Source organism: Protopterus annectens, chromosome 2.part2, assembly GCF_019279795.1.
Source record: "Protopterus annectens isolate FY-2018-M chromosome 2.part2, PAN1.0, whole genome shotgun sequence".
NCBI lineage: Eukaryota > Metazoa > Chordata > Ceratodontiformes > Protopteridae > Protopterus > Protopterus annectens.
Genome location: NC_056730.1, coordinates 115,853,832 through 115,880,499, shown reverse-complemented (window position 1 = coordinate 115,880,499; position 26,668 = coordinate 115,853,832). Strand labels below are relative to the sequence as shown.

Here is a 26,668-nt window from a genome sequence, read left to right as displayed (position 1 = left end):
GCGATTCTGTACTACTTTTTAATAACCCCAGACTTTCCCAGAGGTAGTTCTCTAAATGCCCCATTTGCCTGAATAAGGTCTTCTCAAGTATCCATGAGACACTGTATAAGTTAATTTAGTTTTTCATAATAGTGCAGCACTAAAAGACGCTTGCTGTGGTTCTGAAGGTAAGTATGAAAGAAACAAAGTACTTTAATTACATCTTTTTTAAGGAAGTGTTGATACACCTTTGACACAGACCCTAAGGGTCATCATGGATAGTCCCACAAGTGTGTGTACTGACACTGATGAGCATCCTGTCTCGTGCTGAAAATGTCATTAGCAGAGAAGTTAAGGTTTAGTGTCTGCAGATATTAGTAGATTCCATTTCAGTAGTTTTGTGTATGAGATTACTGTTAATGGGTTTTTTTTGGCTCTTGAATCACCAGCTTTGTAGGCCATTGCTATAGCTACCAGAGCTCAGACACCTGGGCAGTTGACATGGGTCAGTGTACTGTCTCAAGGTGACATGTTGCTGTACCCGTTTCCACATTTACTGTTAACAGGAATGCTACAAAAGACAAGGACAGAAGGAGACATGGTCTTGCTGATGGCTCCACTTTGATGCAGATATCCTTAAAAGTCCTTCCAGGATCAGTTTTGAAGTATTACTGACAAATGGGATATCCTGCTGTGGATGGCAGTATGTCCAGCCAACATACCAAAGTGTGGGCACCTTCCTCCTGACATACATATAATTTATGACTTAAGCCCAAAGGTGCAATGTACATAAGAGATGCATGAGTTACTCATTTCTGGTAAGGCATATTCTTCTTTTAGGTTCATAGGTAGGTACTAGGCTATCTGCCCCAAGGCATTTATAAGCCTAGCCGGAATGTGTCAGACAATTTATGAAAGTTATCCTGCACGTCAGGCCACCGAGAAGACCTGTTTCTCTTCCTTGTGATCCTAATTATTTTCTAGAAAAACGACACTGACATCTTTTGAGCCAGCTGTCTGTTCGAAAATACATACATATACACATACAAAAAAAAGACAAAAACTAGTCCAAAGGGGGAAGGATAAAATACTCCAAAAATATAGGAACCTGGGTGGGAATTCCCGGATATGCTCAGAATTAGTCCAAAATGACAAAAAATACACCAAACCCACAGACATTGCCAACATCCTAGCTGACAGGTTCAGCGCAAACTTCTCTCCCCCCCCCCCCCCCCACCAAAAGGGCTAATATCTATCCCAGCAGAGTGCTGCCCCCCTGACATCTCAGATGCTCAGGTAAGAGCTGCCCTCTCCAAAGCAAGAAACACAGCATCAATGGGACCAGATGGTGTCCCGGGCTGCGTCCTACATGAACTCCAACAAGAGCTAAACCCAACCCTAAAAACTACTGTTCAATCTCAGCCTTACTACAGGATATGTACCCAAAGAGTGGCGTACAGCAACAGTGGTCCCTCTCCACAAAGGTGGTGCCTCAACGGATCCTGGAAACTATCGCCCCATAAGTCTCACTAGCTTGGTCTGCAAAGCTATGGAAAGGATCATCATGGACCTTATAAATAAAGATATTGGGGACCTACAGACACTGGATCCTACCCAGTTCGGCTTTAAGGGCAGATCCTGCCTCTTAAACCTGGTCGATTTCTTTGAAACAGTCACCAAGGCCATTGACAAGGGGAAGGTGGTCCACACAGCCTACCTGGACCTCGCAAAAGCCTTCGATACAATACCCCACTCGGGCATTATAGATAAGCTCACCAGCTTAAATATAAACTCCTATGTCACTAGATGGGTTGCAAACTGGCTCAAGGACAGAACCCACATGGTTAGAATAGCTGGAGCCATGTCAGACTCCAAACCAGTTACAAGTGGCATCCCACAAGGCTCAGTCCTGGGACCTCTCTTGTACGGTATATATTTCTCGGAGGTACAGGCCAACATGGAAGGACTGTGGCTGACCAAGTTCGCAGATGACTGCAAACTGGGTGCCATAATAGACTCTCCAGCCGACACAAGCATCCTCCAAAAGGGCCTCATAGAAACAGACAACTGGTGCCAGAGCCATGGCCTCAAGCTAAACGCCAAAAAGTGTATATCCCCTTTGGCAAAAACAAAGTGCCCACAAATTACCACATAGGTGGTAATCCATTAAGTACAGAAGAAGTAATTAGGGACCTGGGGACCCAAGTTGATAGCAATCTCTCATTTGACAACCACGTGGCCAAAGTGGTTAGAAAAACATTTTATATAGCCCACCTAATCATGAAGGGATTCACATCTAGATCAGGGGTGGTCATCGTGCCTCTTTACTCATCCCTCATCAGGCCCATAATTGAGTACAATGCCCCTTTTGGGATGTACCTTACCAGACACCTGCAGCAACTGGAAAGACCCCAAAAGTACCTCACCAAGAGGATCAAGGGGGCTCAAACAGATGCCGTATGCTGCCCGGTTAAAGAAACTCCAGCTCTACTCAGTAACATACCGCCTGCTCAGAGGCGATCTGTGCCTGACGTATAAAGCCATGTCCAACCCGGAATTAATGGACATGCTGCACCTCAGAAAATCCAAATCCCATCGAGCTACGCGCTCGAGGGACTTAAACCTCAGCACTGAAATAAATAGGACATGCTGGAGGGACAGATTCATAACCCAGAGGCACCCTTCACTCTGGAATAAAATCCCAGTCCAGGTTAGGCAGAGTCCCTCATTGACTGTCTTCAAGAGGAATCTTGATGAGTGGATGGGAGATCGTAGGTTTACCCCGGGTGTCACTTCTGTGTCACTGTTAGACAGAGGCACAGCATACTAACCTCGAAAAGGGGCATAGCAAAATTAATTTAAAATGGGTGGCGAAAGCCATACACACTCTGGCTAGGCTTATAAATGCCCTAGGGCAGATAGCCTAGTATGAACCTATGATAATATATATATATATATATATATATATATATATATATATATATATATATATATGTATGTATATAGATATATATGTATATAGATATATATATATCTTCACACACACACCCAACATCAGAACGTAAACCGTTCAAAAATGCATTTTACATGTTTGATGTGCGGAATATTAATTAGGTTGGAATATCGACAACCTAATTGAGGCAAAGTCGAATTCAACTTTCGAAGTCCGTTGTCCCCTTTGCAGCAGTAAATACATACCAGATCCATACTACACAGCACTGACAGTAATGTTTTTGTAGGGGGCAAGCACCCCTGCCACTTACATATTCCAACTCTGAGATCGTACTGCAGTGCGGAAAAGGGTAAATCTCCCGATCCGTACTGTCCCGCAATCTCCATACATAACATCGCCTATGTATAAGCGAATGCACAGTGGCATTCCCTGAACAGGAGACTCTAAGGATTGAAGGTTGGCAATATGGGAACCGGCCAACTAATGTTTGGCATTCCCATGTTCTCCAAACCTTCATTCTACATTGTAATAGTAAAACGTATATATGTATGTATATGTATGTGTGTGTATGTATAGGTTCATAGGTTCATACTAGGCTATCTGCCCGAGGGCATTTACAAGCCTAGCCCATAGTTTTGTGGCTTACGCCACCCCTTTAGTATGGGGAACTATACCCATTATTTTGCTGTGCCTCTGTCGAGCAGTGACACTGAGGTAATCCCTGGGGTATATCTGCGATCTCCCATCCATTGGTCAAGATTTCTCTTGAACAAGGCCAGCGAGGTGCTCTGCCTCACATATACCGGGATTTTGTTCCACAGCATAGGGAGTCTTTGGGTGATGAATCTATCCCTCCAGCACGTCCTATTAATAGCCGTGTCAAGGTTTAAGTCTCCTGCCCTTGTGGCTCTGACGGATCTAGATTTTTTGAGGTGAAGCATATTCATCAAATCTGGGTTTGACATGGCCTTGTATGTTAGGCAAAGGTCACCTCTGAGCAGGCGGTAAGTGACTGAATAGAGTTGGAGTTCTTTCAGTCGGGCAGCATAGGACAGATGTTTGAGACCCTTTATCCTTTTGGTGAGGAACTTTTGTGGCCTCTCAAGCTGCTGCAAGTGTCGGGTCAGATACATTCCGAATGGGTCATTGTACTCAATCATTGGTCTGATGAGTGATGAGTATAGGGAGACTATGACCTCCCTTGATCTAGATGAGAATCCCTTCATGATAAGGTGGGCAATGTAGAAGGTCTTCCTAACTACTTTGGCTACATGGGTGTCGAATGACAGACTACTATCAACTTGGGTCCCCAGGTCCCTGATAACTTCTGTGCTCAGTGGATTGCTACCTATTTGGTAGCTAGGGGTAACCTTGTTTTTCCTGAAGGGTATGACTATGCATTTTTTGGCATTTAACTTTAGGCCATGGCTCTGGCACCAGTTATCCGTTTCTGTGAGACCCTTCTGAAGGATATCTGTGTCAGATGTGTTTTCTACTATGGCGCCCAGTTTGCAGTCATCTGCAAACTTTGTCAGCCATAACCCTCCTGTGTTTGCTTGTACTTCGGAAAAGTAGATGCCAAACAAGAGTGGGCCCAGGACTGAGCCCTGTGGTACACCACTTGTGACAGGCTTTGAGTCTGACATGGCGCCAGCAACTCTGACCCTGTGTGTTCTGTCACTCAGCCAGTTTGCAACCCATCTTGTGATGTATGGGTTAACATTTAAGCTGATGAGGTTTTCAATGATACCCGAGTGGGGTATTGTATCGAAGGCCTTCGCCAGATCGAGGTAGGCTGTATGGACTGCCTTTCCCTCATCAATGGCTTTGGTGACTGTTTCGAAAAAGTCAACCAAGTTTAGAAGGCATGATCTGCCTTTGACAAAGCCAAACTGGGATGGATCCAAAGTCTGCAAATTCCCTATGTCTTTATTTATGAGGTCCATTATGATCCTCTCCATGGCTTTGCAGATAAGGCTTGTCAAGCTAATGGGCCGTATGTATGTATGTGTATATATATATATATATATATATATATATATATCTATATATATATATATATATAAATATGTGTAAACACTTTTTTTTTTTTCCCCTCCAGCCGCTTTTTGTGGCCCAGCGTCTTCCCATCAGACTGTATGAGGGATATTGAGTACCATAAAGGAGGGTGAGCTTTTTTTTTGGCTAAGCTATTAGGTATCCAGTGGTATCCTGACTATTGATTCCATCCCCTGGGTGGGGAGATTAGGTTTATATGTCATTGCAAGGATTTTGCAGCATTTTACCATGCATGATTGCATTATTGAAGACTAATATGCAGGGCTTGGTGAAACAAACGTTTGTCTTCACATTTACTTTCTGCATTACCAGTATCCACCAAGGGATTGTGACAGCTTTTGCAGTGCTTTGCCCTCTCCCAGCATGGGCATTCAATCTTCAAGTTGAGTCAGGCACATTGGCCGATAATTGACCTTTAGTTGCCAAGACCATAGTCACTACTTTCCTCCATGCCACTGGTGCTGACATTATGTATTGTGTGGTGTTTTTATTTTTACATTTAGTGAACTTAAATATTGGCAGTAGCACATTAGCCTTTAAAAAAAATCTTGGAACTTGTATGCTGCAAGGTTGCCCATAGTGGACTGGTAGTGTGTGGCAAGTTAAAAATAGAACTGTTTTCTAGAATAAATACACTGTAGAAACTCCAAAATGAACTGGCCAGTCTGAATAGAGACCTGGGTAATTTATGGACACTACCAGTGCTAGATGGGTTGCTTTTACTTAATGAAAACCTAGCACTTGAAAAGGTAGACCCCACACACTTGCTTTTAAGGATAGCTAAGTTGTGGTATTAAATTTATAGCAGTCATTGTCATAGTTAAACATCTTAAATGAGAGAAGGCTTGTAAAATCAATAAGCAAGGCAACATTTTCTTGTTTAATTTACAAGACTTTTCTCACATTTATATTTTAATTGCAGCTCAGAGCTCAAGAGAATTGCTGTTTAGTTTGCCATTACACTGGAATTTCGACATTTCTTTAACAGTGTTAGTTAAGGATGAATTAGTATGCCTTAACTGTTAAGAGGAGCAGAATGAATAAATGACACTGATCTTCAAGTAAATGACACTTGTGGAGGTGTTTAACAATTTAGTATTAGTACATCTTTTGAGTATTTGGTAAATATTCTCCGTTTTAATTTCCTTGCAGAAAGTTTAGACTTCCTTACAATATTTTGTAGTTGTCCAACTCGTACTGCTTTGATTTTATGTGACAGTTTTTTTCCCCATTTCATGTTTAGGTAGAATATTTACATCTTTGAAGAGCTTCTTGGTGGGAGAGGTGGGATTCATTTGATATGTCCATTGCAAAATTGGGGTTTGTCTTTAGGATTTGAAATTCATTTTTGGGAAACCTTAACAGCCTTTTGAATCTGCTGCTTGCTGCATGATTTGAAAATTGTTGTCCTACGAGACCTTGTTCTTGGTTGCTACACCAGTTAAAATACTTTTAGAACTGCTCACTCTGCCATCAGATTATTTCATTTCTTTTTGGAAGGATAGTTGAATTTGAAAGAAAGTCACAGGTTTTCTGTTGATGAAACATTCTTTACTCACTGGTTAGCATTAGAATTTACACCATTGCCTAGATTTATTGTCAGACTCATTTGTACATTTTACTGCTAAGTTTAGGAAGCCAGGAATGATTGGTGAATTAATGAAGCATAGCAGTGTGGTCATTTACTCCAGCTGGCAAGAAAGAGTGGCGTATGAAATGAGGTAACCGCAGGGAACTGGTATGTGAACATGATAGGATGGAATAATTCAGTGGCTCCTTATTGAATTGCTGAAATTTGCAGTGCCAAGCCCCAAAATGTCAAAAAATGAAAATCTAGAACAAATTTTGAACCTTGCTTTTCTCCTTAAAACTTTTATTTTTTTCAGGGGGTAAGCTCCCCCCCCCCCCCCCCCCAGTGTGTGTGGCAGAATATCCCCTCCGCCATTAGTATGTGCAAGAGCATATTTTAGGACTTGCATTGACATGTTTTTACATTTCAAAACAGTTAACCCGTCTCTGTGTATATCCTCAGTAATAACTAGTGGAAAAGGACAGTGCAACTTCTGGTATGAAGCGCAAGTTAAGCTGTGGCTGACTGCAGTTTTCATATAGGCTGTCCAGAAGTAGATGGTAGTTGCTCTGCATTTGGCATTGTATTTTTTTTTTTTTTTTTGTTTTGACATTTGGAATAATGCAGATAAGATGTCTTCTTATAAAATGGCTAAAATGAACTTGTATTAGGTTAGTCTGAATGCTGTAAGACCTGCAGTGTTGCATGATGATGGAGAGTCAGGGCAATAGTCAGAACAAGTCTGAAGCTTTGAACCCTTTTACATTGCACCTTGGATGTGCCAGTCCCTCCCTAGAGTCTTGCCTGTATATTTTATTCCTTCTTGTGTGCTATACTGGTTTGTTTTCACTTGCTTGTGTTTTCCTCCTGTGCTTGTAATCCTGTGACGTGTCATTGAGGTATTGTATGTGTGTGTGTGCACGTGTGCAGACATACGCACATTATATACACACACGCGCGCACACACACACACACACACACACATATATATATATATATATATATATATATGTGTGTGTGTGTGTGTGTGTGTGTGTGTGTGTGTGCATATTTATTGGAAAATAAGCTTACTTATGGTTTCCTCTTTTTTTTTTTTGTAAATGTCCCCCTTCTCCTAGTCTGTTATTTAATGAATAAACTGTTATGCAAATTTCAGTGACTTGTGGTAATGACTGTAAATATTGTACTTTATAGGTATATGCAAGATTGTTTCACGTTCTGCTTTGTTCACTGTAATTATGCATGGACATAGTTTTTGTATATAATTAATGCATGCGGCTTATTCACACTCCACTACCTGTGCAGTAGTAGTGCATATTTCATTTCTACTTGTCCACTAGACCTTTTGTTAAGATTGTACTCCTGTCTGGCAGAAAGACATTTTTTCTTTACCTGTTCTTGTATAACCAGTGAAGTTGTTTTGCTTAAAAATGAATAAGAAGTGATACGAGAACTGTGGCGCTTACAAATATGAATGTGCATCATCTGTTGTCTTTTTATTTTGAATGCGCAGGTTTAACGATTGTAGTAATAATGTTTGTGTAGTTTTACTCTTACTGTTATAACTTTCAGGTTATCCAGCAATTAGTTTTTCTCAGCATTTAGGATGGAATCCACAGGAATATTTAGCTCAGTGACTGAAATACTGCAGTGTTTATTTTTATTCAGGTCCCTTTACACTTCGTGAAGAGAGAGGATAGACGGCGAAGTCTAGCTTTTCATTTCCCTTCAGATCACCTTCAGAGGATACTTTCCACTGAAAAAGACCAGAATTTACTGAAGCGAAGGCAGCAGAAGCATTTAAATCAGGTAGAGGTCTGTGGACACAGCAGATTAAACTGTGGTGCAAGTGGAAGTTCTTTGGCAAAAGTATTGCTGCAAATAATTTCCAGTGAAATTAGTTTTTTGGACTGTTGTCTTGCAAAGTGCAAGAAGCTGGAAACAGATAATGCTTGCATGATCCCACATTATGCATTCTGTTTAACTCCTTGTGCCCTAAGCAGCAATGTCTGATTACAGCCCTTGGTGCCTGAAGACTTCAGTTGAAAATGCCTAATTACTCTTGAAAGATTTTGAGCAATTTTTCCAAACTATGCCTCAAGAAATGGCAGTATCTGACAAAATATTAAGTGGCACAGAACTTAAAAGAACAAAATTGAGAAGATGAGCATGTGTTTAATGTGAACTTCAAAATGTTATCCTAGTTTTATGTTTGCTTGACTGTAGATTTTTAGCAGTGTCAAAACATTTCTATAGAAACTTCAAGTAACTTAGCCTAGCGTATTAGACTACCTGTTAGTATCATTTTTGTATACGTCTGGTTTTATGTTGTTACAGAAATATGAATGTTGCCTATATATTTTAATGTTTGCCACTGAAACTCTATTATCTCAGACCATAGCAGCTGGGTTAATCTTCATGTTGGGTTTTGACGACACTACCGTAGCGTGTACCTTGCACCATTTTCTTGGTGATCATGTAGATGTGCAGCTGTTGCTAGTGTTATTGGTGACTGCTTTGAACAGTTTGACAGGGTCAGATGGACAGCTATTGGCAAAGTAATACATTGAAAAGTAAATACCAGTACATCAAAGTCATTGTGATGTAGTACTGTTGCTGGGGTGGTGTTAGGCTGCTTAAAATTGTTTTCATTTTCTCTTTGAGATGCCCAGGGAAGCAAAATACTTGTTTCATTTAGAACACAAAAACCATTTAGTAAATAGTTGTGGGTACTGTTAAGGACTCAAAATTCAGAACAGTAGTCCACTGGTAGCAATGTTATTGCCCTGTTGCCCTAATTCAAGTTATAACTCAACCAGAGTGGATCATTCTTATTAAGCTGTGGTAGGGCACAAAGTTAAAACAGATGCTTGTTAATCTTGGAAAGGAAGCAAATCTTTTGCAACCACAGTTTGCTTGTTTCTTTTGGCAGTAATTGGTTTGCTGTAACCTTTATAAAATGCCCGGGCTGTGTCTGCTGACCTCTTTCTGCTGTGGCATCTTAGCCTTTCTGCATCATTCTGAATAATGTATGGATACTGTTTGAATGAAAACTTCCAGTTTGTGTCCCAAGATTATAGTATTTTTAATACTGAGCTCAAAAGTGGAGTTCCTACATTTTTTTTTGTGATTGGAATGTCTATGCAGCCTAAAGTGTAAACAGTGATAGTACAACATGATCAGTGATTTCCAAAATATGTGCTTGGAAAGACTTGTCCATTTTTGTGTATGAACATTGGTTAAGAGGGTAGATGAACAGTTTGAATTATTGACCAATGATAGAGATAATAGAATTGGTGTGGTGTTTAAGTTGAGGTCACCTCAGTGCTCACTATAATTCTTCTAAAGTTGAAAGTTAGTTTCTGAGTGTTGCACTTAAATTACAGAAATTCCTTGTTTTTGAAGAAAGACCAACTTTTCTTAGAAAGATTGCCCTACATTTGCTTTAATCTCATTAAGATTCTGTGTTCACTACATTACTGCTACATTTTATACTGGAAGTTCACCATGTTGCATTTCTGTCTTATAGTTCCAGGTAAATTATATCCATAATGGCTTTGATTTTATTTAACATCTGACCAGTGTTTTATCTCATCCCATTAAACCAGTCAGGCATCTAGAAATTTGTGAAGACGTCGGCAGCCTTTTTTGTTTGGGGCGAGTAGCCCATGTTTGAATGCAAGGTGCTCTTCCATGATCACTGTTAAATGTCCAGTGGTACGGCTTGTTGTAAGGGCCTTTTTTTTTTTTTTTTTTTTGTGTCCGAGTGGCAAGCTAAAATTGAAGTCATTTTATTTATGACTTGATGCATTCATTCAGATGGAGTACGTTTCACTGGGCATTGTGTGAAAATGGAAGTTAAGGTGTATTTTAGATGGTACAGGCTCAAAACACATTAAGGCTTTCAGGTTATTTTAATTACTTGACTGCACCCCTAATGCAGTTGTCTTTAGATTTGGTTCTGAACAAACATGCGCAGTTTTACACACTTGCACTCACACACATGGAAGATAATGTAATCCATAAAAATCCATCTAGCTTTGGTAGCATAAGCACCAAAACTACTACTTGTCCCTGATAGTAGATGTTTTACGGCATATGCAGTGTTACAGAAAATAAAATGAAGAGAAGGCATTGGCAAAAAATAACTGCTGTCCAGAAATGCAGTTATCTAAAAGCATAACTGAGCTGCAGTTTATATCCAGATAGCAAGGTTTCCCCCCCCTCCCCCCATAAAGAAGTCCATTTCAGCGATGTAGCCCTCTTCCAGTAGGCCTGCATGGACATTTAAAAGGTGCTGGACTGCCAAGTAACATTTATAATTCATTTTTCATTGGTTCTGAATATGCAGCTTTTTCTTAAGATAACAGAATGCATCCTGTACTGTGAACATGTCTTCATTCTGCTGTCACTACATCTGAAGTAAAACATTGTGAATGTTTCACCAAACAAGCCAGTATGTCTGTTTCTGCTTATAGTACGAGACCTAAGTTGTCATAGTGACACTGTGCTGCTGAGTAAATCAGGATAGTAATGCAGTCACATCCTTGGGGTGCAGTGGACAACTTGAGTTTCTTTTGCATTTGAATACCTTATTTCCTAATATGTACTGTCATTGAGGAACTGATATAGCCTTCAAGCTAGGTTCCTACAGTCACCATGGACTGGGGGGTTAGACGTCCCTGTTGGCTGTTGGAGGACAAGGAAGAACCACTGCTGTCACTCTTGGAAGAAAGAGCAAGGAATACTTCTCTGCCTAGCCCTGTCAAAAGTAGGTGTGCTGCTTTAGAAATTCTTGTCCAATTTGAACAGGAGTAATCTATTGACTTTGGTCAGGGTGTAGTTTAGCCCCTTGTCCTTACCAGTTCTGGTGTTTCTGGTAAGAGAAAATAGGGATTCTTCACTGTCCAGAGGTGTACAGGACATTGAACAGGAAAATGGTTGTGAAGGGGCAACATTTTCTCTCCTCGTGTTTCTGATTCTGAAGGGAATGTTTCTTCTGATAGTCCCTGGAATGATTTTCTTTTTCTGAAACCATATTCAGACACATTATTAAAGAAATGTTGTGGTTTATTGCAACTGAAATTTCCTGAGTCTAATCCACTTACCGCAGCATTGGAAGATGCATTTATTACAGTCTGTGCCTAATAGCCAGCCTGCTGCCCCTAAGAAATCAAATTGCTTAAAGTTCCTTATTCTTACAAGTTTTTATTTTCTAACCCCGGATCAGACCGTGCAGTTTACTTGGGAGAATCTAGCTGCTGCTAAGCATCTAGTAAAGGCTATAACCCCACCCCCTCTGACAAGGATGGGAAGGACTTGTGTATTCTTTAACACTTGTTTCTTAATTGTAAATATCACATGTTAAAGTTTTATGCTTGCCTCTCTTACAAATATGAAGAACATTATAGCTCCCCCCCCCCCCCCAAATCAGGAAAATCGCTGCTTCTGTGGCTCAGGTAACTAATTTAAAGTGTGCTTATAATTCAGCTGATACCACACTGCTACTGGAACTGTCATGAGATTTGCTAGGTTGCATACACAAAACCATTCTGAGGATGTTAGATAGCAAGGTTGTATTTGGACCACCTCTTGCAGATGTCCTCAAATGTAATAAGAAAGGGAAGGTGATTTGTGGAGTTTCTTGGATTTTTCAGCCTTCCTTCTCCAGATTTGTGAAGGGTTTTACAGGTACCGTTACAAAAAGCAAAGTAAGTAGATAGAGCAAGTTGCTGGTAAGCAGGCTTTTAAAAAACATTGGCAAGGGGGCTGCAAAAAAAAAAAGAGAGGAGCCATCCCCAAAGAGGCAAGGGCAGTTCAAGTCTGAATGACTGAAATCCAGAATTCCTCCAGCCTTCCCGCCATGGCAAGCCTTTAATTCTTCCCCAAAGTCTGACCCTGTAGATGTTCATTATTCTCACTGACGCAGTAGTCTTTGGTTATATGAGTTAAATCCTGCCCCAACATACAACAGCCAGCCAACTTCACAAAGCTCTTGACAGAGTCCAACACTTAAACTCTGACTGCTTATTGGTAACCATTTGTTGTTTTAACCAAAATTTTTTAATCATTGTAATGCCTGCATTTCTTAAAACGGAACAAGGAGAAAGAAAGAAGGGGAAGAGGGAAAAAACAGGAGCACCTATTTACAATAATATAATCATTACACTAAAAATTAACAAACTTCATAACATGCAAAAAAAAGCATGCACTATTTAAATAGTACTATTAAGAAAATGTTTACCTGCAGTTAACTCTCCCTTTTCCTATTTTATCCGAACGTTAATAGTATGAAGTAGGGCATATGCAAAGTCCAGTATTTCCATATTTTCTTGTTGTGATCCTGTTCATCTCCTTCTCCCAAACTCTGTCTCTGCTTCATTTCCAGCGTACTGTTGATTCTTGTCAACTCTTGTGCTTTTTTTCCCTCTCTCAAGCATTTTCCATTGAAACACTGAAAAAGGTTTCACTGGAACAGTCTCTCTGTGGTCTTTATTACTAGAAGGAGAAGTGTAATCTCCATCTGTTTCACAGCTCACTTTTTGTTGGACAAACTTTTGTGTTTCTTCCTTGGCATGTACTTCATCAAAAAATCCTCCAGGGAAAAATATCTTGAAGATAGCTGGGTACAGCAGTTTGAATCCCCATGCCTTCTCAACATTCCCTGATTAATAATGAAATAAATGTACTCGTATTCTGCCTGGTGCATAAGAGTTGTCATTCTCCACAAACACTCTGCTGTCTCCCACTTTTATTACTTTGTCGTCTTGCCACAGTTTTGTCAAAATCAACTCTTCCTGCCGGTATAATTGCATCTTTACTAGTAAAAGTCTAGGTTGTTTTCTTATAGCCAGGTTTGGAGCATACATACAATGTGCGCTATCAGTTAACCATTCCTGTTGTGGAGTACCAGTTCAGTTGCTTATTTGTGCTTTCATAAAATTAATATAGTCTGCTTCTTCCAGCTTCTTGGGTACAGCAGAAAATCTCAGGTTTTTCCTATGTGCTGTGTACTCTTCTGTTTTTTTTTTTTTTTTTTTTTTTTTTTTTCTAAACTTCTCTTGTGCAGTCTCCTATTCAGCCAGCCTTTTCTTCATTTTGACCTCTGAGTTTTGCAGTTTTATCACCTTATCTGAATATTTGTTTAAAGGTTCTTCCGTTTTTCTCCAGCCTAATATTATTTGAGTTGCTATACTCCACATGAAAAGAGATATAGAGGAGCTCTCTGATCATGTAGCCCAGGCTGGTATGACCCTGACCTTGAGCAGCATCTTACCCTCACCTAGAATGATGCCACAGTACAAAGACAAAATTATCGATTTTAACAATTGGCTAAAATTTTGGTGTCATTCAAAGGGGATCCAATGTCTGTCAGCCTGGGATGACATGCTCGACAAGCCACGTTGCTTCGCTAGGGACGGCTTGCACCTGTCACCACTGGGCTTTCGGATATTGGCAAAGGCTCTTGCCACCCCCATAGTGCCTCTTTTAGGCAAAGCTCAAAAGTCAAACCCACCCCCATAGACAGCACAAGGAACAAGAAACTAAGGGTAATGCTGCTAAACGCCAGAAGTCTTAACCTCAAGATGCACGCACTCGAAGCTCTCCTCAGTATGGAGAACATCGATATCTGTGCAGTGACAGAAACCTGGTTCAAGGTTCCAGAGAGCACCCCAGCACTACCAGGCTATACCTCATATCATGCTTTTCGGCCCCAAAACCCGGACCGAACCACAAAAGGAGGGGGAGTTTCCATATTTATCAAGGAAATCCACACCTCCAGGTTAGTGGCATTGCACGAAGTATCGGAGACCATCCATGTGCAACTAACAGTGGGCAAGACTGCTTTTCAGTTTGTAGCATCCTACAGACCACCCTCTCAAAGTCAGGAATCCCATTCAGCTTTCCTGAAAACATTGGAGAACATGAAGATCTCTCCGAACACCATTATATTGGGTGACTTCAACTACCCAAACATTGACTGGGAGCACTACTCAAGCCCCAGCACCTTAGCCCAAAGATTCCTGGAAATTATAAACTCAAATGCTATGGAACAACTAGTCACCACTCCCACAAGAGGGGAAACCATACTAGACCTGATCATTACCAACATGGGGACTCTATGCTCCACACCAGAAGTATATCCTCATTGGTAAGATCAGACCATAAATTAATTTCACTGGATGTCCACATCCCCATCCCGACCCCACCCCCAGCCCAGAAAACCACAGTGAAAAACTTCTCAAAAGCGAACTTCTCACTTCTCAAAACCGAAGTGGAATCCTTCAAGGCCCCAGGGCCAGTGGAAACTACAGCCCAAACTGCAGAATCCTATATAAAAGCATTCTACGGACATCTCCAGGAATGCATGGATCATGCTATCCCAAACAAAACCAAGACCCAATCATCCAAAGGCAGGCTTCCAGTCTGGTGGACCCCTGCCATAAATAAAACTGTACAACAGAAGGAGGAAGCTACTACATGATAGAGCAAAATCCCTAATAGGGAAGGCATCTCTGATCAGTACTAGCAAAAAATTACGATCCCTCATAAAATCCTTCAGGGCCAGCTTCGAGAGAAAAATTGCACAGGACACCAAAGACAATCATAAGGCTTTTTTCAGTTATGTTAGAAACCTGGGATGCAACTCCCAGACTTGTTCTGAGTTGATTCTAAACAACATAAAATACACTGAACCCACAGACATCGCCAATATCCTGGCAGACAGGTTCAGTGCAACCCCCCCCCCCCAAAAGAGCAAGTATCTATCCCGGCAGAGGGCTGCCTCCCAAACATCTCAGATGCTCAGGTGAAGGCTTCCCTCTCCAAAGCAAAAAAACACTGCTTCCATGGGACCAGATGGCATCCCAGGTTGCGTCCTACATGAACTACAAGAGGAACTAATCCCTCAAATAAAACAGCTATACAATCTCAGCCTCACTACAGGATATGTGCCCACAGAATGGCGTACAGCAACAGTGGTCCCACTCCACAAAGGTGGAGCCTCTACGGACCCTGGAAACTATCGCCCCATAAGCCTGACTGGCTTAGTCTGCAAGGCTATGGAGAGGATCATCATGGAGCTCATAAACTAAGACATTGGGGACCTACAGACACTAGATCCTACCCAGTTCGGCTTTGTCAAGGGCAGATCCTGCCTTTTGAACCTGGTTGACTTCTTTGAAACAGTCACCAAAGCCATAGATGAAGGGAAGGTAGTCCACACAGCCTATCTGGACCTTGCAAAGGCATTTGACACAATACCCCACTCGGGCATCATAGATAAGCTATCCAGCTTAAATATAAACCCCTATGTCACAAGATGGGTCACAAACTGGCTCAAAGACAGAACCCACAGAGTGAGAGTTGCTGGAGCCATGTCAGACTCGAAACCGGTCACAAGTGGCGTCCCACAGGGTTCTGTCATGGGACCACTCTTGTTCGGTATATACTTTTCCGAGGTACAGGCAAACGTGGGAGGACTATGGCTCACCAAGTTCGCTGACGACTGCAAACTGGGCGCCATAATCAACTCTCCAGCTGACACAAACATCCTTCAAAAAGGTCTCACAGAGACAGATAACTGGTGCCAGCGCCATGGTTTAAAGCTAAATGCCAAAAAATGTATAGTCATACCCTTTGGCAAAAACAATGTGCCCACAAATTACCATATAGGCGGAAACCCATTAAGTACAGAGAAAGTTATTAGGGACCTGGGAACCCAAGTTGATAGCAATCTCTCCTTTGAAAACCACATTGCCAAAGTGGTTAGAAAGACCTTCTACATAGCCCACCTCATCATGAAGGGTTTCACATCTAGATCAAGAGAGGTAATCGTACCCCTTTATTCATCCCACATCAGGCCCATCATAGAATACAATGCCCCTTTTGGGATGTACCTTACCCGACACCTGCAGCAATTAGAAAGACCCCAAAAGTATCTCACCAAGAGGATCAAGGGTCTCAAACAGATGCCATATGCTGCTCGGTTAAAAAAACTCCAGCTCTACTCAGTTGCATACCGCCTACTTCGAGGTGATCAATGCCTGACATACAAAGCTATGTCAAATCCAGAATTAATGGACATGCTCCACCTCAGTAAATCTAAATCCCTTAGAGCCACACGCTCGAGGGACTTGAACCTCAGCACAGAAATAAATAGAACTTGCTGGAGCGACAGGTTCATAACCCAGAGGCTCCCTTCGCTCTGGAATAGAATTCCAGTTCATGTGAGGCAGAGCACCTCACTGAATCTCTTCAAGAAGAATCTTGATAAGTGGATGGGGGATCATAGGTTTGTCCCAGGGATTACTCCCGTGTCACTATTAGACAGAGGCACAGTAAACTAAACCTTAAAAAGGGCACAGTATACTCAAATCAAGGGGTGGCGTAAGCCATACAGAATCGGGCTAGGCTTATAATTGCCCCAGGGCAGATAGCCTAGTATGAACCTATGGACCTATCAGTGTTTTGTTTATTTTAGTGAGGTCTATGTGCAGTTGCATTATACTTTCCCCTAGGGTACTGGAAATAATGCCTTGGTTGCACTGCTTTTTGCTGAACAGCTGCAGTACTTTTCCCATTCATTTTTTTTTTTTTTTTTTTTAATTTACCCAGAAATCTAGGTCAGCTGGCTTTCTCTGCTAACTTTGTTTTCACATTGGGAGAGCTAGAATTCAGCTCGTTACTCAAGTGTGCAGCCAGTTTGGAAGTCTTTCTCTTGGTTAACCCCTTGAGGGAAATCAGCAGTCTGTGTGTAAAATGTTTCAGCACATACTTTCCATCTCAAGAGGAAGCAGCTGCTGCTAAACATCTAGTAAACCCTAACCCCACCCCCTCTGAAAGGATATTTATTTCCAGACTAAAAAAAAGTATTTTCCCTTTAAGAAAAACAGTATTTTTACAGTATTGGATGTTTTCTGTCAAGGTCTGTTTTTAAATATTGGGAGCTAACTTTGTTGTAAGAGTACTACTGTTGATCTTTTGTGTGGGTAAGTTTTAACTACTGGGAAGTGTTTTACAGGGCAGAAAAAAAATTTAACTCTAGGGCTTGTGTATACTTTGCTACCTTCAGTTCTTACTGTCCTTGCACTTCAGAAAAAAGGCTTTGAGTGCTGACAGGGTTTTCTGTGTATTGCATGTGCTTTACTTTTGAAAGGGACTGTTGAGTGTGTGCGCGCGCTGCATGTGAACACTTGGCTGGCAATTTACCTTCTGACTAAATCGTTCTAGCAGTACTTACCAGCAGTCTGGCTTCTTCAGCTACACCATGAGTACTTACTCCAGCCATGCTGGCTCCTCCCACCCTACTCAGAAAGAAAAAGCAAATTATTAAGGAGCCCTTGCCACCACCAAGGGCTCAGTGCCTCAGTTGGTAGTGGACAATTCTGTTGTGGCAGACTCTACTCAGACCACTAACTTGTATTTCCAGCTTCCTATGGTGTAGCCCTTTCATATACCATGGACTGGGGGTCAGCCACATCCTTTATGGCTGTTCCAGTTTCTAGTGTGGACAGTGGGAAAACTATCTTTGGGTCTGGGAAATGCTTTAGAAAGTTATTTTCATGTTGGCCGGGGAAAGAGACCACCTGCCAGTACTGAAGTGCCATCCTCTAGTCTGCCTTCTTAACAAGCAGTTCCCTGCAAAGAAAAATCAAAGGCTTGAATATTGCTCATCTAAGGACATGGTGTGTCTTCATAAATTTGATTTCCTTACCTTAGCTAGGAAGTTAATACAAGCTGTTAATCCTGGAAAATGTAAATCATTACCAGAGTGCAGTATCAGTAAAGAAATTCTGGAGGAAAGTCTGTCTGAGGATTTTGGCATTGATAGAGACAGGGCAGCTTTTACATGGAGATTTTCAAACCCAAAACTCTGATTCTGAGGAAGGTTGGTCTTTTCCAGCTCCCTTCGAGAAGATGTTCTTCATCTCACATTGCTGCAGTCCTTACACTTGGGTAGTCCGCTGTCCTCGGTCGGCCCGAATATCAAAGTATAAGGCTGACGTCGGTCAAGGCGCATTTGACTGACATCAGGACGTCAGGGTACAAATGCGCATGACCGACGTCATATCCTCAGTCTTTTTTGCCGCATGGTCCGATGCAGAAGCAGTATTGCAAGTGCCGGTTGGCGTTCTGAAATTTTTAGTTTTCGGAGTTTCAGACCGAGTCAAAGTTGGCTAAGTACCCCGTTGGGGAATATTTTAGTTTTTTCTTGCCTCAGTGGTTTACCGGATGTCAGAAAAAGTGAATAATTGTATTTCTTGTGGGAAACAGGTACCGCATAGAGACTATCATACTTTGTGTATTCCTTGTTTAGGGCCTGAGCACGACGTTGTTGGGTGTCGCTCTTGTGCTAGATTTAATAAGCGCACTATAAAGAGGAGATTAGATTGTGCCAGGTTAGTCTTTGGGAAGCGGTGCAATTACAGAATGCCGTCGGATGCTCCGACGCCCGCTTCTTCGAAGAAGCGCAAGGACAAAGCAGTGAAGCCTAGGCTAGAAGAACCGTCCGTACCGGACGCCGGTTCTTTAGAGGTGTCGGTGGAGCCGGTGGTTCCACCGGAGGTTTCTTTGGGATCCCAGGGAGAGACCTTGTTATTGCAGGATGTGGCCTCTCAGGAGGCAGGCCAGGGTGATGGGGCTTCTCAGGTTACTATACTCCCCTCCCTGCCTAGGGTGGTTAGGCCCTCTCCTTCTGTTTCCAAGGCTTCTCCTAGAGGCAGGCCAGGTTTAGCTTCAGTTGGTGTCACCCCTAGTTCTTCTGGAACTGTGCCCAAGAAGCATATGCTTAAAATGGCAGAAGATTTGATTACTCTGATTAGGGGTTCTTTGCCCCCTCCTGATAAGAGACCTAGGGTGGAGCCTGAGCTAGGGAGTTTTGGGCAGGCTTCGGATGTTTCAGAGTCTTCGGCTGAAGACTTGCAGGAGTACTCTCCTTATTCTGATTCGGATGTGGATGATTCTACTCCTTCTGCTTCTCCTCCTGAGGATTTTTCTTTTTCAGAAACTCTTCATTCCATGAGGGAGCATTTTAAGTGGGAAGGTCAAGACTTCTCTGATTCCAGGAAAAGGCTTAGGGAATTTTTGTTTTACCCCAACATAGGCCTTTGGCTATACCTCCTGTTTTAGATGTAGTGGAAGATGTTTTACAGAGGCTTCTCTTAATCCTGATTCTTTGCCTCCTGCTCCTGTTAAACCGGATAGGTATTACAGGGTGCCTGAAGTTCATAAGTATCTTTTAAGAGTCCGAGGCGGACCCAGAAACTGTTAGCCAGGGGCCTAAAGGTGTTAAGGCTTCTGTTGTCAAGAATCCGGTTCCTGCAGATAAAGAAGCCAGGGCCTTGGATAGATGGGGAAAGAAAGTTTATACTTCTTCCACTCTAGCTATGAGGGCTTTGAATTGCCAGTTTCACATGTTAAAATACCAAAACTATCTCCTTTCACAGTTGAAGTCTAAGGTTGATGCTCTGGCGGAAGGTATTGATTGTAAAGAGTTACAAGATTTAGTCCATGTTTCTGAACAGGTGGGTAAGCATTCTTTGCAATGTGGTTTTGATGCTGTACAGGCCTCGTCTAGGGTGGCTGCCACTGGGTCAGTTCTTTGCAGGCACGCCTGGCTGAGGGATCAAAATTTATCTGACCATGTTAAAACAAGGATTTTAGATGCTCCTTTACAATCTGATGTGTTGTTTGGTTCTCCTGTTGAGGCAGTTTTAAAGAAAATGGAAGACAAGGCTAAGTCTATGCAGACTGTTAAAGTTTTTTGCAGGTTCAGCCTCCAAAGTTTAGTAGGAATTGGCCTGCTAAAGGGTGGATGTATCCTTCTTATGATTCCCAGTCTAGGGGTAGATCTAGACGTGGTAGGGGCAGAGCTCAGGGTTCTTTCAGGCCTAGAACAGGGAGTTCTCCTGCACAGTGTTCAGGTGAGGGTAGGGGTCAGTCCTTTCGTAAACAGACCCAATGACCTACCTTTTCAGCTGCCAGAGCCTTCTCGTCTGGCAGCACCTTTGGGAGGAAGGTTGGCACTTTTCAAAGAAAATTGGAGTTTAATTACCCAAGACAGATGGGTATTGGATATCATACACCAAGGTTACAGGTTTTATTTCCATACCTTGCCTCCTTTCAGAGGCATGCCAGACGTTCCTCCTCAACAAAGAATAGAGGCTCACAAGCAAATTTCTCTGTTACTTCAACTAGGGGACATACAGCCGGTCCCTATGCCAGAAGTGGGCCTAGGATTTTATTCTCGCCTGTTCCTAGTACCAAAGAAGGGGAACACGTGGAGAGCAATTTTGGATTTATCTATCCTCAACACTTATCTGGACATTCCACAGTTCAAAATGTTGACGTTGCAACAGCTTTTACCTCTGCTGGGCAAAGATCATTGGATGGTAACTTTGGATCTCAAGGAGGCTTACCTTCATGTTCCTATCAGACTAAGTTGCAGGAAGTATCTGCGTTTTCGAGCTGGGACTTCGCACTATCAGTTCTCTGCATTGCCCTTTGGCTTATATACTGCGCACAGAGTGTTCACGAAAGTTCTGGCTCCAGTGATAGCTTTCTTCAGGCTAAAAGGAATACAGATCTATCCTTATTTGGACGACTGCCTGATTCTGGCTCAAGGAAGGGAAGAGCTTCTTCATCATTTGGATTATGTGATAGCAGTGCTAAGATGCCTGGGGTATTCTGTGAACGAAATAAAGTCCAGTCTAGTACCCTCTCAAGACATGTCTGGGTGTAAGACTGAATACAGCATCCCAGATGGCCTTTTTAACCCCGGACAAACAAAAGAGTCTTTCCCTTTACTTCCATCAACTATCTCATCAGTCCGGGCTGACTGCAAGGACAGTCCTTCAAGCCTTAGGGTTCATGGCATCTTGTATTCTGGTGCTTCCCAATGCCAAACTGCATATGAGGAAGCTGCAATGGTATCTCAAAAATGTATGGACACAGCACTGCCAGGATCTGGACACTGTCATTCAAATAATACCTTGCATTCAAAAGGAATTTTTGTGGTGGGCTCAGGAATGTCACCTAAACAAGGGACTCTCTGTGACCCGGCCAGAGGCGAGTCAGATTTTAACGACAGATGCCTCAGACAAAGCTTGGGGAGCTCATCTAAATGGAAAGTGGATACAAGACAAGTGGCCTGCCAGACTACAACATCTACATATCAACCTGAAGGAGATGCTAGCAGTCCAGTTTGCATTGATAGCTTTCAAGGATTTACTTCTTCCAGGGCAGGTGTTGATTCTAACAGACAACACAACTGTCATGTGGTACATCAACAAGCAAGGGGGAACACATTCTTATCCTCTATGCAGGCAAGCAATGATTTTGTGGGAGACTGCTCTCAGTTTACAGCTCAATCTTCAGGCAAGGTTTCTGCCAGGAGCACAGAACTCCTTAGCAGATGTGTTGAGCAGACGAATTATGGATCCCCACGAGTGGAAATTGGATCCTCATGTATTTCAGAAATTGACAGTGTCATGGGGAACTCCAGACATAGATCTGTTCGCTTCTCCACTAAACCATCAGCTGCCAAAGTTGTGCACAATAAGGTTTCATCCCACAGCTTGGAAAGTGGATGCTCTTTCTTTCAATTGGAGCAATCTTCATGTGTATGCCTTTCCACCTCTGCCTCTCATCCCAAAGGTACTTCTAAAGGTCAGACAGGACAAGCCAAGGATGATTTTGATAGCTCCAGATTGGCCTCGTCAGCACTGGTACCCATTACTGAGAAGTCTGGTACGGAAGCCTCCATGGCCTTTGCCTTCGATTCCACACCTGTTGTCACAGGAGGACAGCCATTTGCTCAATGTCAAACTTCACTCTCTTCACCTAACAGCCTGGCATATTCTGTTTTGAACCATAGAGGGTCTCAACTTCCTCAACAAGTTTTGAATGTGATTTTGGAAGCTAGAAGGCCTAGTACAAGGAAAGTGTACGCAGATAAATGGAAGAGATTTTTATTTTGGAGTGCAGCAAAGGATTTTGATGTTTCTGAGCCTAATTTAAGTGTGGCTCTTCAATATCTTACTGAGTTACTGGACAAAGGTTTGTCCTTCTCTTCTATTAAGGTTCATGCTGCAGCAATTTCAGCTCACTATGAATGTGACCCTCCATTGTTTTCTCATCCTTTGTTCAAGCAATTTCTTAGAGGGGCAAAGAATATAAGACCCCCACGAAGAGCTCCTACTCCTGCTTGGGATCTCAATTTTGTGTTGGAGAAACTCACTCTACAACCTTTTGAGCCTGCAGCTACTTCTGAGTTGAAATATTTATCATGGAAGACTGCCTTTTTGTTGGCCATTACCTCTGCTAGAAGGGTTTCTGAATTACAGGCCCTTATGGCGGTTGAGCCTTTCTTGATTTTCCATAAGGATAGGGTATCTTTGCGTACTAATCCTTCCTTTATGCCTAAGGTGGTTTCTAGTGTGGCTTTAAACCAAACTATTCATTTGCCTACTTTTTATGCAAATCCCCAAAATAAAGGGGAAATGATTTTGCACACTTTAGATGTACACAGGCAGTTGCGATATTATTTGGACAGAACTAAAGGGTTCAGGCAGTCTCAGCAGTTGTTTGTTTCTTTTGCTTTGAGTTCTCAGGGCAAGCCTGTGTCAAAACAAACTGTTTCTAAGTGGATTGGGTTTTGCATTGCTTTCTGTTATTCCCATCATGGCAAGGAGATTCCAGCTGGGATTAGGCCTCATTCCACTAGGGCTACTGCCACTTCGACAGCCTTTTTGAGGGGAGTGGCAACCAAGGATATTTTGGAGGCAGCTACTTGGAGTTCAGTGCACACTTTCTCTAGGCATTATCACCTGCCACTTTACTCTAAATCCAGGGCTGGTTTGCCCACTGCTGTTTTGCAGGGCATTTTGGCAGCTCCTGCTTCCTTGTAATTTGGCCATCCTCCCTTACCTCTGCTTTGGGATTCTACCCAAGTGTAAGGACTGCAGCAATGTGAGATGAAGAACATAGTACAGTTTTGTACCTACCATAAATGTAGATGTTCGAAGATCCACATTGCTGCAGTCCAACTTACCCTCCCTCCTTCCCCTCTGTAGTTAGAGGTGGTTGTGTGGGTTGGGTTGTAAATATTGTATATATTGTATATATTATACATATACTTAGTGCAAGGGTGGTTGGTTGTTTGCTGTCTTTTGGTTTTGACCTTTATGTTTAGGGTCTTCTGACATCTGGGGCAAGAAAAGACTGAGGATATGACGTCGGTCATGCGCATTTGTACCCTGACGTCCTGATGTCAGTCAAATGCGCCTTGACCGACGTCAGCCTTATACTTTGATATTCGGGCCGACTGAGGACAGCGGACTAGCCAAGTGTAAGGACTGCAGCAATGTGGATCTTCGAACATCTACATTTATGGTAGGTACAAAACTGTACTTTTTCCTTTTCAGAAACTTTTTTTTTCCAGCAAGAGTGTTATATTTTTATGGCAACAGTTAGATCCTCCTCCTGAAAGGAGGTGGTACTATATGCTGCGAGTGGATCAAGTCTCCTTGACAGCCTCAAGTCCCCCCAAACGGTAGATTTTAAAGTGCCTCAAGCTAGCAGTTTATTGTTTTCTCATATTTGATCTGACCTAGCTGCTATTACAACCATTCCACTGGCAGGAAAATAGTTTGTCTTATCTTGATAAAGAAGGCAGTATTAAGTGGAAGGAGAGAATTATTTTAAGCATAAAAAAATTCTTAACTACCAAGCACATCTGCAGATGTTTTATTCTAATTTGTGTAGACTTTGAGGGAGTACTGTGCCATACATCTTTCAGAAGGCAGCCCCTGTCTGAATCCCATTTCTAATCTAATCTATATCTAAACATGCTTTGAAGTATGTGTGTGGTTGTGCCAGTACTGTGTCTAGCCCTTCTGCTACTCATATCCTCAATCAGATGCAAGAGGGAAATTAATCCAGGGAGTTTCTGAGATTAAGTCCCCCATTACACAACTTTCAATCCTCTGCACTGTTTAAAAGACAAAATCCGTGCCACCTCCTGGCAAATGGAATAAAAAAGAGATGGCGAAAGGTGAAAAGCAAAGTAGGGATGCTTTAAGAAAAGGGGACTGTCTAATTCTTTAGAATGATTATGCCAGCAGTCCCCCACCTCTACATCTGTTGCAGAAACTGGTTCTCGGTATTCCCCTTTGGCAACAGATTGTATCAGACTTGTGGGTGATAAATGGTTTAGGAGAGTTACTGTTGGCAGTGGATATGTATACCTCCTCTCACTGGAATTTCTCCCCCACAGTTAGAACAAGAGATGTTATGTAGTCCAATATCGCCTTCATTCTTACCCGTGGGGTTCGGAGCTGAACCTTGGCTCCGACTCGGCCATACTCTAGCTCAAAGTCTTCAATTGGCTCGTGGCTGAGGTATCCCATCATGCAACAGCTATATTCCCCAGATCGTGTTTGCCGCTTGTTAAGCTCAGACGTGGTCTCGCTTTTGACCGTGGCTAAGTATATTATTTGTAAAATTTTTATAAACTGTTGACTTGTGGCTAAAAAAAAAAAGCTATTTTCATACCTGTGTATGTGGTAGTGGTGTTTTACTGCCTTTGTTTGTTTCTCTTGCTGTTTTGTGTGGCCTTGTCATTGGCCGATGTTCATCGTGTTACCCTGCTGCAGTCATCACACTTGGATTATCCTGTTGTCAGGCGGTCCCGCAGTCTGCCGGATTTCCAAAGTCTTGGTCCGACGTCGGTTGCTGACGCCTCATCCCTGACGTCAGTGCGCCAGGGGTACATATATTGCAACCGACGCCATTTTCTCCAGTCTTTCTTGCCGCACAGTGCCCAAAGCAGAAGCATTTCGCAAGTGCCGGTCGGCCGACTCCAGAGATTTTCGAATTCGAGTTTCAGACCGAAGTCTTCTATAAAGCTAAGCACCCCGTTGGGGAAACTTTTCTTGCCTCAGACCGATGTCAGAAAAAGTTAACAATTGTATTTCTTGTGGGAAGCAAATACCTCATAAGGATTTTCATTCTTATTGTATACCCTGCCTAGGCCCTGATCACGACGTCACTTCTTGTCATTTTTGTGCTAGATTTAATAAACGCACTGTTAAAAGACTATTTGATTTCGCACGACACTTTTTTGGCAGAAAGTTTAATTATAACATGCTGTCAGAGCTACCGACTACCGGCGTGCACAAAAAACGCAGGGATAAGGATCGACAGCCCAGGCCTAAGCCTGATTCCGAGGCCTTGGTTGATCCGGTCTCCGGTTATCTGTGAGGCTCCGACGCAGCCTCTGACTACCGCAGTTGAACCCGAGACCGCTACGGATATTTTGACTGAATGTACTAGGCCGACGCAGCCTTTTACTTCAGGCCCTACCGACGACTTACCTTCCAAGGATGCCGGTACTTCTGAAACACCTTCGCTTTCTGAAGGCGTTTTCAGACAGATGACTCTTACAGTCAAAACGTTTTCAAAATCGAAGACTCCTTCCAAATCGAAAAAACCTTCACTTCAGTCTCCTGTTCAAGGCCCTATGCCTAAGAAACAGATGCTTAAGATGGCTGAAGATCTGATTACTCTTATCAAGGGTTCCCAGCCTCCTCCTGACAAAAGGTCTAGACAAGAGGAAGAATCTGCTTCCTCTGAACAACCGTGTATTTCTTCGGATTCCTCTGAAGACCAAGACTATTCCTTCTCTCCTTATGAAGATTCTGATGCTGAGGACTCTATTCCCTCAGCTTCCCCTCCAGAAGATTACTCTTTTGGGGAAACTTTACACACTGTGAGGGAGCATTTTCACTGGGAAGGTCAGGATTACTCTGATTCCAAGAAAAGGCTCAGCGAGATGTTCTTCATCTCACATTGCTGCAGTCCTTACACTTGGGTAGTCCGCTGTCCTCGGTCGGCCCGAATATCAAAGTATAAGGCTGACGTCGGTCAAGGCTCATTTGACTGACATCAGAACGTCAGGGTACAAATGCGCATGACCGACGTCATATCCTCAGTCTTTTTTGCCGCATGGTCCGATGCAGAAGCAGTATTGCAAGTGCCGGTTGGCGTTCTGAAATTTTTCGTTTTCGGAGTTTCAGACCGAGTCAAAGTTGGCTAAGTACCCCGTT

The 26,668-nt window shown here is 42.5% G+C and overlaps 1 protein-coding gene across 3 annotated transcripts in view; it reads left to right on the top strand.

The window, feature by feature from the left end:
- MIER3 (MIER family member 3) overlaps positions 1–26,668 on the top strand; it is an 874,587-nt gene that overhangs the window by 119,973 nt on the left and 727,946 nt on the right. For 2 of the 3 annotated variants that reach the window (XM_044063797.1, XM_044063798.1), the window contains one exon: positions 8,229–8,369. The exons of the other annotated variant lie outside the window; for it this stretch is intronic. In XM_044063797.1, the coding sequence (XP_043919732.1) occupies positions 8,229–8,369 (141 nt within the window). The remainder of the gene's footprint in view (positions 1–8,228; positions 8,370–26,668) is intronic. 3 annotated transcript variants of the gene reach the window in all.